Source organism: Rana temporaria, chromosome 6 (assembly GCF_905171775.1).
Source record: "Rana temporaria chromosome 6, aRanTem1.1, whole genome shotgun sequence".
NCBI classification, from domain to species: Eukaryota; Metazoa; Chordata; class Amphibia; order Anura; family Ranidae; genus Rana; species Rana temporaria.
In genome coordinates, this window is record NC_053494.1 from 186,712,243 (window position 1) to 186,725,473 (window position 13,231).

The 13,231-nt window shown below is 42.7% G+C and overlaps 1 protein-coding gene across 9 annotated transcripts in view; it reads right to left on the reverse strand.

Annotated features, from left to right (window-relative positions):
- FMNL2 (formin like 2) overlaps positions 1–13,231 on the reverse strand; it is a 335,632-nt gene that overhangs the window by 11,036 nt on the left and 311,365 nt on the right. For 6 of the 9 annotated variants that reach the window (XM_040357955.1, XM_040357954.1, XM_040357961.1 and 3 more), the window contains 3 exons: positions 11,994–12,095; positions 10,659–10,757; positions 7,789–7,909 (listed from right to left, as the gene is read on the reverse strand). In XM_040357955.1, the coding sequence (XP_040213889.1) occupies positions 7,789–7,909; positions 10,659–10,757; positions 11,994–12,095 (322 nt within the window). Of the gene's footprint in view, positions 1–1,347; positions 1,485–7,788; positions 7,910–10,658; positions 10,758–11,993; positions 12,096–13,231 lie in introns of all 9 variants that reach the window. The other 3 variants (XM_040357957.1, XM_040357963.1, XM_040357958.1) reach the window with 2 other exon arrangements.

Sequence of the window (13,231 nt, forward strand, 5' to 3'; positions counted from 1 at the left end):
ACGACATCATCATGCTGAGTTGGAACCACCACAGACTTATGTGGCTGCTACAGTAGAGGAGGGTATATACCTGCATGCACTCCTGTTGATGTTGATTACACAGGAATGGCTATACTTATACATTTTTACTTAAAATATCTGCAGTGAGCACTACAGGGTTTGTTTACATTTCTATATGAGCTATACCAGTACAAGTGTCCAAATGGCAGTGTAATTTCACCTGCTTATTTTAAATTAGCTGTTTTTGACCTCCTTTTATCCTTGACCACCATAGAAGGTGAAAGCGCATCTGAAGAGCACAGGGTGTTGGTGAGCTGCGCACAGAGGATCTGCATTTGGAATTTTATGGAGAAGTGATTTTTTTCTTCACACTTGACCAAAGACTTTTGTTTTTGGAAAAATCTACACTTTGTGGACTGGACAGAGTTGGTTATTAATATTTACGGACACCAGTATTTATATTTAGTTTTTATGCACTTACCGGTATATATTTTTGCTTACATACGCATATATTTGCACTCAGAATATATGGTTTTGTTTTGATGTATGCACATATATGTATGCTTTTGGCATGTTTGGTCATATAACTAGATAGAAAGTGGTAATATTATCATGCATTATATTGATTTGTGGAGGACACTTATCTATATACTAGACGCATGGGTGCTCAACCTGTGGCTCTCCAGCTGTTGCGGAACTACAATTCCCATGAGGCATTGCAAGCCGCTGACAGGTACAAGCATGTCTCCCAAAGGCTGAGGCATTATGGGAATTGTAGTTTTGCAACAGCTGGAGAGCCACAGGTTGAGCACCCATGTACTAGAGGCTCATTTTTGAGGAATAAGGCCCAACATCCTATATTCTCCTTAGACCTTGTATTTTGGAGCCAGTCCTGGTTAGGTTGAATATTCAATGATGCCCAGGCTCTGCTGTTTATCCCATTCTTGTTCAGGGATAATGGTTTCAATGCTCATACACTGTTTAAATGTCATCAAGCCAATTTCATTTTAGGTGTAATTTCTCACAAATGCATAAATGACATGTCAATGAAAAATGGCACATTTGACAAAATATCACTGAGCGCAATCCCAGATGCATTAAGACTCCCTTGTCACATTAACCCTTCTCATTTCACAGTGCTCACAAACCAGTCTTTATGTAGCTGATCAGCTTGTTGTATGACTCATGCACAACAGGTGGGAGACAAGATGGAGGAGAGAAGGTTCAGCTGATGGCATGCAATGAGATGGCAAATATCACAACTCCACAAGAAAAACAGCAGGCAAGGAAACCCACTCTGGTATCGGTGGCAAGGCCTAAATATGAAAATAGTATTGGAAAACCTACAGCAACCTTTTTGTGTTAAGAGCATCAGATGAGAGAGAATTTTTTTTAGTAATGGAATTCCTCATTGAGAACGGGTTCGCAGAAAAACCGTGAGCTGCGCTTTGCTGTTCGAGCGGTAAATGGCACTGTCTTCAGCACTGCATGGGAAATAACAGCCAAACAAGACAAACACAACTGATTAAGAAGCTAAGATCTACTGCATTAGTACACTGGTTAGTGCTCTGCTGAGGCAATAGGCTTTACAATGCTTCATAAACAAGGCCGGCTTTTGTAAGCCCAGAAGGTCAAAGCTTTGTAGAGATTAATTAGAGCAAGCAGCATATCATGTAGACACTTACAGTTATTAAAATACAAATAGTAACAGTGGTACCAGAATAACAGTATTTTCTAGCAGACAAATTTGAACATTCAGATACCCGAGAGCTGTTGAGAGCCTGCCTCAGAGATCAAATTTTGAAATACTCAGAGGTGTGCAAAGAGCAATGATTGTAAAGTGTGGTCACCCATTCCAACCGACCAGACTTCAGATAGGGTCAGAGCAATATAAGATCTATCTGCACTGTGCACATTGTTTTTTACATAGTAATATAAACCCAAGACAAATTTCAGTCACCTTTCCCAACAGTTCCTATTTGGTAGAAATAAATCAAAATTCTGAGGCCTGAACCGAGGATTCACCAATATATGGCTAGGATGGGACTTGACATCCCATCCTTTGGATTCAAAGTAAATTTCCAAGGAAAGTGACAAATACACTAATAATGCTAAGGTTAAACCTGTTTACTCTTTAACCTGTCAAAGCTTAGTTGCCAAAGCTGGGAGGGTAATTTCCAGCAATAGGAAAATATGTGGTTGTCCTTTGCAGACTTCCCTTAAGTGGTGACTCCAGTGGTGACTTGTGTGCTCCTCCTTGCCTAGTGGGATGTTATGCAGGCCTGACCATTAAGCACTAATGTAATGTTGAGCTTTTCACTGTCTGTATTGCCATACAGCAACCAACTGAATACAAACATTCTCCTTCTGTAATCTCAAGTTGCCCATAGACAGTTTGAATCTCAGCCAGTTCAGCAGGGACTGAACAAGATTAAAACCATGTATGGGCAGGCTGATTGTACCATCGATAGACTTGGGTACAACCAGCATGGCTGATTTTTTATACGATTAATCACTGTGTGTTCTCATGGCAGGGACAGCTCCCCATGCGCCCTCCCGCCCCCTTTTCCTATCGGGAGTATACAATAGCTCTGTGGGAGGGATTCCCCCATCAACACTGACTGTGTCGATGGGGAAATCTACAGATTTCATTTCCTTCAACACCATCTAAGGCCAGCATTACAGTGGAGGTCAAAAAACAAATTGGTTGCTGTTAGGTTACACAGACAGCTTCCGAAGCCTGGTGTATCTTCCAATTACATTTTTGGAAGCACTTCAGAGCTTTCTATAAAGGACAGTTTAATTGCTTTCTACTGAGAGATTTAACCACTTGCTGGCAGTCACTTCACTAGCCTAGAGGTATACAGGAGATTTTTAGTAGGTCAATCATTCTACTAAAACTAGCCACTCATTACTAAATGTGGAAACTGGTTGCAAAGCAAAAGGAGTAAATATTGGACCAATTGAGTAAGCTACACAAATTTCAGGTAGCTGCAATCAGTCTTACATGATCACACAATGCTCCAATCATGTTGATGACTGGTACTGGAAAGTGGTTACATCTACAAGTAGCAAGAGTTTAAAGCTGCCCATGTAGATTAGCACAAAATTTCTTTACTTTACATTCTAATGATGAGGATTCAGCAGGCACACTCTTATGCCCCGTACACAAGGTTGGAAATTCCGACAGCAAAAGTCTGATGTGAGCTTTTGAATGGAAATGTCTACCGTGTGTATGCTCCATCGGACTTCTGCTGTCGGAATTTCCGCTAACAAAAGATTGAGAGCTGGTTCTCAAATTTTCAGACGGGAAAAATTCCTATGTCCCTCGTCTGTAGCAATTCTCATGCGTAAAATTCCGACACATGCTAGGAAACAATTCGATGCATGCTGAGAAGCATTGAACCTAATTTTCTCTGCTCGTCGTAGTGTTGTACGTTGCCACGTTCTTAACAGTTGAAAGTTCAGAGAACTTTTGTGTGACCGTGTGTATGCAAGCCAAGCTTGAGTGGAATTCCGTCGGAAAAAACATCCAAGGTTTTTCCGATGGAAAGTCCGATCGTGTGTACGGGGCATTATCCATACAAAATAAAAGGCTCTGTAGTAGGCGCTTTTACATGTTATACCCAGAAACTTTAAAGTCAACAACAGAAATAAGGAAGCTGCCATAGTGGCCTTGTTTTTAAAGGTACAAGGTCTGGACTGACATCCTATTCCTGGCTTCACTACCTAGTGAGTCACAGACCTGGAACAAAGGATGTAGCCATAGAAGTCTGAGCTTTCACCCTGCATTTATCTTTCAGGTCAGTGATTTATTAGGTAGAGATGAAGATAGTGAAGAAAATAATCTAGCAATGGCAGCTCTCATATTTTAGCTCCACTTAAAGAAAACCGTTGCAATAAATAGAAGGTTCCAGTACATACCTACCTGTTACATGCTGCCTTCAAGAGCTCTCCTAACATGTTCCTGAACTGCCAAAGCAAATACTGAATAACGATAGTCAAAGAATAAACGCGCTCCTATCTCATCCCATGTCACAATGACTGGGTTTCTTGATGAGACAATTAAAGTCTTGACAGTGCATTTCCATGTAGGCGGGTGTCTATGCATTGACTTTTTGGAAGTCAGTACCTGTATAGCAGCTCAGGAGTCCCTTTTCTAGGCTGTTATGTAACAGGAAGGAAAATACTGGTAATTACTCTTTTATGCAAATATTGCTTTAAAATTACTGTAATTTTTGTTTTAAATAAACATATGTATTAAGTGCAGGATTACTTACGATGCCCTCATTGGTTTGACATTATAAGCCAGAGGAATCAGAGGAGTATACCAAATAAACAAAGTGCTAGGCACTGTCAAGGTACCCATACTCAGGAATGCCTGTGTGACTTTTTATTTGAGTGATATACTTTTACAATGGAAAGAGATTGGTGTTGGTAATGCTCAAAAGCAGTCAGATGAAACATCTCTTCAGATCTCCTTTCAAGATCTTGCATGTCCACATTGAGCTATCGTACTTTGCCAGGAGGCAGATCCATACCTTAGGTAGCCATTATGTGATTATTCCTTTATTTGCTTACATATGGTTTAAACTCTGCAGACCCCTTTTCAGACCCATGGGTGGAGAAATGGAGGGAGAGAGAAATAGTTCCACCACTATGCAATGTGCATGGATGGATTTACCATTAGACAGAGTAGACCTGTGCCTATAGGTGGCAGAGGCAAAGAGTCTGCTTTTCATAGTTTAATTATTGGCCACTATTGTGTTCCATCATGAGTAAAACTACAAAAACTTCATATAAACTTTACATATTTTTTACAGTATTCCAAGTCAGGTTTGAAATTAAAATATGAAAATGTTCTGTGTAATAGAGGTGATCATAGCAAGAGGTGTATAGCTTTAAGGCCGGGTTCACACTGGTCCGACAAATGCTCTGACATTGGGAGCTCATGTCGCATGACGTGTGAAAATCAATGATTCCCTATGAGAGCCGTCTTACTGGTCCGACACAAGTCAGTCCGACTTTGAAAATGCTCCCTGTACTACTTTGGTCCGACCTTGATCCTACTTCAGCCCATTGAATATCACTGAAGTCGGATCAAAGTAGGATCCTTGTCCTTACCCTCCGACTTTTGACATTCGACATGGTGATTACAGCATTAGTAAAAGGAATTTATCTCACTCTGGGATTGTTTTGATTGGTCAAAGAACAAGTCAGACTATCACAAAGTCGGATCAAAATAGTATCCTGTTCATGAAAGTCGGATGGATGTAGGACCAATGTATGACTGATGTAGGACTGATGTCGCAGAGCAAAGTAGGATGAAAGTCGTACTACTGTCTTGTAGTATATTGTGAACCAAGCCTGACACATACATTGATTGCCATACATTGATTTAACCTGATGACAAAGTCCTATGTGTTTAGCTGACTCACCAATGTTGAATGGCAATTCCTGAGTGCATATGGGTACCATTACAGCTATTTGCTCAAGCTTTTCATGAGACATATAAACATTCTGTTAGGGCCCTTTCACACGGGGCGGATTAGTATTGATCCGCCTCCCTGTGTCCGTCAGCTCAGCGGGGATCGCTCCGTAAAATCCCCAGTGAGCCGTCGGCTGACAGGGCAGTCCCCGCACACTGTGCAGCGACCGCCCTGTCTTTTCTCCGCACTCCCCTATGGGGGGGTCGGATGAACACGGACCGCGTGTCCGTGTTCACCCGATCCGATCCGCAGACGGAAGAAAAAATAGGATTTTCTTCCGTCCGCAAAATCGGATCTTTGCGGAGGCGGGTGATTACGGGGGTCAGCAGATGTTCATCCGCTGACACCCGCAATCACATAGGGACCAATGTATGTCCCCGTTTTCATCCGCAAACGGATGGATGAAAATGCGTCGGACATACGGGCCGCACATGTGAAAGGGGCCTGTGTGTAATTCATAGAGAAGCAAGATTCAGTTATCCGCCAGAGTGATTGGAGGAGAAAGCAGGGCTTGGGCATACACAGATCCAGTGCCTCTACTTAGACATCTACAAGATTGCATGCTATTGGCTGCAGTGCTGAGAAGATCCACAACCTGCAGTCGTCTATGCACTAAAAAGCAAAAAGCTGGCTTTTATCCTAACAAGCTACACTGGACTAGTAAAAGAACATAAATCAGAGCAGTACCTGATAAGAACCCCGGGTAATTGGTAATAGCTGACGCATGAAACATCATACAGTGAGATTGTTGGTAATTGACATAGCAAATCAGACTTTAACAAAATAAAGAAAATGCAAAGTGTAGTATCTCAAAGCAACCAAACAGAATTCATATTTTACTAGCACATTTATTTACAGTAAGTCAAAATCTGATTGGCTGCTCTAGGATGCTGCACTTTCTCTACTCCCCACCCCTATTGTATGCTAAAGCCCAACTCCAGCCAAAACATTTTTTTTTGTTTTGAATAAAGAGTGGATAGGATAGAACCAGTGTCTGGTTCTGATTTGTGGTGTGTGTCCCTGATATCCTGTTGACACAGGAAGTGATAAATCTCTCCAGTGAGAACCTCTATTGGGTTATTTTTACTTTTTGTGCCTTTTTGACATTGACAACTTCTCCCTTCATTTCTTGTCCTGCTGTCACAAGTGACAGGAAGTGAGGTGAAATTTCCCCAGTAGAGTCACAGATTGCAATAAAAAATTAAAGAAGAATTCCAGGTATAGCACCTTTTAAATAGTACCATTGGTCCAGCTTGGACCAATGTTTACCAATGTAATTATGCATATACCATGCCTGTGGGATCCCTCTATGAGTGGGAAATCACTGTAGTAGGTACTCCTGATCTCCATTTGCTTCCAGGTACCCTGCCAAGCAGCTCCCTGGTGCATTATGAACAGAGGAGGTTGACCGCTTGGCACATGGCGCCATTCAGAAAATGATTTGCATTTTCTCAATGAATGCAAAGTATACTCTGATTGAACGAGATGAAAAGGCAGGGCAGTAATGTTATGGACCAATGTAACTATGTAAAACATGCCATACCTGAAATTCTTCTTCAACCACCCCCCTCCCCCCCCATTCTATTGTAAAAGGATGGCCGGGTGGGACTTTCAAAGTTCCAGATGTGTTCTGTGGTGAGATATTTCATTGGACACAGCTTATCACTGATCATTGTACCAGATTGCTGTCGGTACCATGCAATCGCTGTGACCAATCACGACAAATCACATGACAACTGTAAACAATAAATGGCTTCCTTTCATGCCATTCTTTATGTACAATTGTGTTGCTAGCTGTTATTGGTCACAGTGATCACATAGTACAGGCAGGGCCAATCACAGCCAACAATAGATACCGAATTAATTAGTTTCATTCAGGAAAAATGGTTGTTTATACCAGTGAAAAAAATAATCACTTCCACAGGGTAGTACCATGTTATTATGGTAACACTGTATTGCTTGTGTCACAGGGGAATGCCCTAATAGCCAAGGACACATGTTTTTTTCCGCTCAAATGCTTACCATTTTGATATTTTATGGGTGGAACATCTATACATTTTTTCGCTTTGAAATCTTTTCTGCTCATTTCTTAACTAATCCTTTAGACTGCTTGTACAAGTCAGTGAAAGGCTGGTGTAATCTACCTGTATAGCGCCATCTACCAAAATCAACAGTCTGCCTAAAGCAATGTTACGTGACTGGTCAGGACATGAAAAGCCAGACCAATAAAACGCAAGAATAGCTCTTTATACCAATAAAAAAAAAATGTTAATTGGAAAAAAAAAATAATAGCTCTTACCTGTGATTATATCCTCAATGGCTCCATCTTTGCCTTCATAAACATGTCTATTATCTTTGACTTGTTTCCTCCTCAGCTCTGCTATTAAATCTAGCTGCTGACGTTTAGATTTATGTGGAGACTGCAAGAAAGCAACATATTGGATTATTGTAGACAATGGACCACATGCTGAAATTGTAGCAAGGACATGTTTGCATGAAGAAGCTTAAAATGTATGCAAAGTGTATCCAAAATGTTTTTGAATCATCTTAAAGCGATTCTCGGGTCCACCACCGGTGCTCCCGGCCCCTCCTCTCTGTCTCTGTCCAGTGCCCCCATGGGAAACCGGTTTCCATGGGGGCACTCATGCATGCTTGCTCCCGAGCCCCGCTGCTACGTTCATTGACATCCCCCGCCGCCCACTTCAATGGTTCCCGGTGTCCCAGCAAAGCCAGCGAGACCCAGAAGTGAGTGGAGAGAAGAGCTGCAGATGTGCACAGCGCTGGATCAAATGAGGGCCCAGGTAAGTGAAACGGGGGGGGGGGGGGGAATTGATACCTATAAAAAATTCACCTTAATGCAAGGAATACATTAACCCCTTCACGCCAACGTAACACATATACGCGGTCTCACTGCACTGGGCTTTTTTTTACATGGGGCCGCATATATGTGTTTCACCCTTTGTGCTGGAGGTTGTGATGATATGTACAATGTTTAGGCTTTAGAACCACATTATGTAGGAAATTATATATAAACCCCTGTTAGTTTTTTTATTTTGTCATTCATGTCTTGTTAAGGAGATTTCCCTTCACGTCCTGTCCATTAAACACAACAGGAAGTCTGAAGAAACCTCTCCAAAGTGAGGCAAATCCCAGTTAGACACCTGTCACTGGGATAGGTGTCCCTATTGGAAGACTTCTCTATTCCTATTTTGTTAACAACCAAATGTTGGATTTCCCATCACTTTCTGTATTGGTGACCATGGTCATAGGGACATGCAGAGAGGGTGAATCTCCCCAGAGGAGACACAGACTGCAATAAAAATCTATCAGTAGTTCTAAGGCCTCGTTCACATGGAACTATTACATCCATGCCCCATGCAGGGTTGTGTTTTACTGGCATGGGGATGCACAGATGTTCTGTGCATCCCCAGTGCCTACAGTCCCATTCATGTGTATGGGGACCCAGCGGCTGCATGAATAGAGCGTCAGGGACATGCACTAGTACCCATACATTTCTCATATTGGGACACAGCGGCTCTGCCCATGCTGTAAGTAAAATGTATTAAATTCTGCACTACGGTATGGGTGGAGTATAAGATAAAATTAAGATAAGGTGGAGTATAAGATAAAATTGAAGTGGTGTAATATAGGGGTAGTGGCGCAGCCTAAGGGTGGTGGTTAGATATCCAATCACGGGTGTATTGATCCTTAGAACCCCATATAGTGTGAGGGTGTGTGTGAAAATTGTCGGACACCTCTGTGCGGTGGGCTCATGAGAAGGACCCCCGAATTGGTTTCAGTAGGTGACCCTATTAATACATTTCAGAGTCCCAACAATGGATCCTGAATATGTGTTGCTTATCTCCGTGGTGGATAATAGTGATGAATGTGAAAGTCAACCTATAGCAACCAGTGCTAAAGAAGTTAATGCCTGTGGGCAATGGGAATAGATGCCCTATTGGCAAAAAAAATGTAATAAATGAAAAATGTAGGCGATAAAATGTGTGATTCAATCCTAGTATAAGGTGCGTGTCAGTCGTGAGTGTGCCACCTTATAAATGAATATGCTTGATAGTCAAAACTTCATTTATTTTTATTTTTTTTGGCAATAGGGCATCTATTCCCATTGCCCACAGGCATTAACTTCTTTAGCACTGGTTGCTATAGGTTGACTTTCACATTCATCACTATTATCCACCACGGAGATAAGCAACACATATTCAGGATCCATTGTTGGGACTCTGAAATGTATAAATAGGGTCACCTACTGAAACCAATTTACACTATATGGGGTTCTAAGGATCAATATACCGGTGATTGGATATCTTGGTAAAAAATCATTGGTAAAAAATTGTTTTTTCATGGCTATGCCATGTTATTGATGACAATGTTTCCTATACAAAGTTGTATCCACTAGATGGTGCATCTACTGTATTTTTGCATCAGAAATAAAATCCACATCCCAGCTGAACAAATGCTATCAAATTAATACTGTATCTAAGTTTTTTAATTATGCTGGTCTTAAAGCAGGAGAAAACTCCCATTGATTGACTTTTACCTATAGGTAAGCCTATAATAAGGCTTACCTATAGGTACTGTAAATATTTACTGTACATGCAGCTGGTGACATCACCGGAGCACCCGGGCCTATCCTTCAGAGTCCTGTGCCGTAAACAGCGGCTCCCGCATACTAGCACAATATGGCTTTTCCTTGCAGTTTTAAAAAAAAAATAGTTGGTGGCAGGGCTGATCCTAGGCGGGTGCGTGGGGTGCAGTGCACCCAGGAGCCACAGAGGTGGGGGCACTGAAGCGCCAGAGTGCTCCCCTGCCTCCTCCTCCTCTCCTTGTCCTTGTCCAAGCGCCCAGAGGCGATTCAGTTTGCATGTGTTGCGCTATATAAGTTTCTCACTCACTCACTCATGTCCAGAGGCGGCTCTCTCTGCCGGTCACCGCCGCTGCCACTGTGTTTCCACAGAAACATTTGTAAAGGGAAGAGTTGGTAAGATGACCACGCCCATGTGGGGGGCGCCAGAAATATTTCTGCACCCAGGTGTCTGTGACCCTAGGATCGGCCCTGGTTGGTGGTTTACTACCACTTTAAATGTAAAGCTGTTTCAGGTGAACAATAAAACAAACACAAGTTTTTCTAGCAGATTAATAGAGCGGAACCTTTTGATCTTGTTGGTCCATCATGGCTTCTTGTTCTAAGAGTTTCTCCATGAGGGCCTGTTCCTGTTTTTTTCTTAGTTCATTCTCCTCGTCTGCTAGCTGAGAGACAGAAAATGAAAGAGAATTGAGAATAACTTGCCATAAGTAGAATTTTAACACATGAAAACCTGTCCAATATTCATACTGAACTGACTGAAACATGCAAAAAAATATAAAAAATTATATATACAATTCATTTTTCTTCCTTTACCACCTCTAATTACCATACTGACTATGCTAGTAGACGTTCAAGCTGATTTACAGATACATATAAAAGCCATAAATTAATTAAAACATTATTTTATTCTTCTTATTTTTAATGTGAGCAGTGTCCTTTTCACGGACTCCGCTTGCTCAGCGGGGGTTTTGGTAAACCTGAAGAAAAAACCTGTAGAAAAACTGATAGGCCCAGATTCACATACATCGGCGCATATTTATGCCGCCGTAGTGTATCTCTTTTACGCTTTGCCGGCGCAGCACACAGAGGCAAGCACTGGATTCACACTTGCTCTTAAAGATACGCTGGGTTTCCTCGGCGTAAGCCAGCGTAGGTGGAAGTGGGCGTGAGCCATGCTAATGAGGCGTGACCCCATGCAAATGATGGGCCGCATCCCTGTGCGCATGCTCAGAATCACGTCGGAACCACTCCCTAAGATACGACGGATCACTGCCTACGACGTGAACGTTACCTACCCCATGTCATATTCACGTACAACGTAAACGACAAAAGATACGACGGCTTGTGTTCCCTGGTCCATACCTTTGCATGAGTTGCGCCTCCTATATGGGAATAACTTTACGCCGGACGTACGACTTACGCAAACCACGTATATTATGCGCCGGGCGTAACTAAGTTCATGAATCGGCGTATCTCCCTCATTTGCATATGTGCATAGAAAATCAATGGGAGAGGCAAATGCGCCCAGCGTAAATATGCGCCCACGATATGACGGCGTAGGAAAGTTACGTCGGTCGGATAAAGCCTATTTTCACGACGGCGCATACTTACACTTACGCGGCGTATATGGAGATACGTCGGCGTAAGTGCTTTGTGAATCCGGGCCCCTGTGTGTGAGGGGCTTTGTTGGGATTTTTTTTTTACCAAGGATATGTAGCAGAATACATATTGGCCTAAATTGATGAAGAAATTCGATTTTTTTACATTTTTCTATAGGGTATTATAGAAGAAAGTATAGCAAATATGACAAAGACAAACAAATGTGAAACAGAACTAAAAAGCTGACAGAAGAGCTGACGCTTATTCTCTTGGTTGATCCTGTATGACAATCTTCTGACCTTGTAGGCTTTCACGAATCGGACGAAAACAGGGAAGAATACAGATGGAGGAGTGGTTTTAGGATTTTCACCAAAATATTTCACTACTTCATCAAAGGCATCCTGCAAAACAACAGGAAATCTTCATTATTTATTTCAGCAAAGCCTTATCACATTACATTGTTTCCATTAATCATCTGCTAATAATCCTAGAGGAGCTTTCTATCTGCAAACACAGTATGGAACAATGAAAGAAAAAAAATGATTGGATGACGTGGGAAAAAGCTTTACATAAAAACAGGATTTTTGCTTGAACAAGATTGGATGTTGGACGCCAACAGAGCTTCACCTCATTCACTAAGCTAAGTGGAAATTCCTTTGCAAAGTGGACATGCTCTACTCATTTAGTAAACCATTTCAGTTTGGGGAACCTTATCTGCCACTTTCCACTGATATATGACATACCGTATTTATCGGGGTATACCGCGCCCAGCCCCGGCGTATAACGCGCACCCCAAGCTTAGCAAGGTAAAAAAGAAAAAAAAAAAGAAAACTTTGCCCTGCGTCCATCGGCGGCCTTGTCCGGCGTCCGTCTGCGGCTTCCTTGCGTGGGGTCCGTCTGCGGCTTTGGAGGCGTCCGTCTGCGGCCTCCATCCAGGTGTCCGTCTCCGTCCAGCGTGTCCATCTACGGCCTCCATCCAGGTGAGCGTGTCCGGTGTTCGTTTTTGGATTTTGGCGCGAGCCGAGAGGAGCCGGATTTCCTGTGTGTTCGGCTCCTCTGGCGTGGCTGTGGGCGGAGCCTAGCGTGGCCGAGCCTAGCCGAGTGCGCAGTACACTCGGCTCGGCTCTAGGCTGCGGCGTGGGGCGGAGCCGAGCGTGGCCGAGCCTAGCCGAGTGCGCAGTACACTCGGCTCGGCTCTCGGAGAGACAGCGGGGATCGGTGTATATCGCGCACCCACGATTTCCCCCTGATTTTAAGGGGAAAAAAGTGTGCGGTATACGCCGATAAATACGGTATATTAGAAAGATGAATGACAACAGTAAACATTCCAGGTACCACACATGGGAGAGTTCAATATTAGAAAACAAGTAAAGAAAATCAGCAGGTAATTCAACCCACCAAAGTCCACCAGCAATTGAAATGTCATTTTGGGTGGAATGACCATTTGACTATAACAGCGGCCCAAAATGTATCTCCTCTGCATGCAGAGTGCAGTATATAGTGTTCTAGATCAGGGGTCTCCAAACTCAGGCCCATG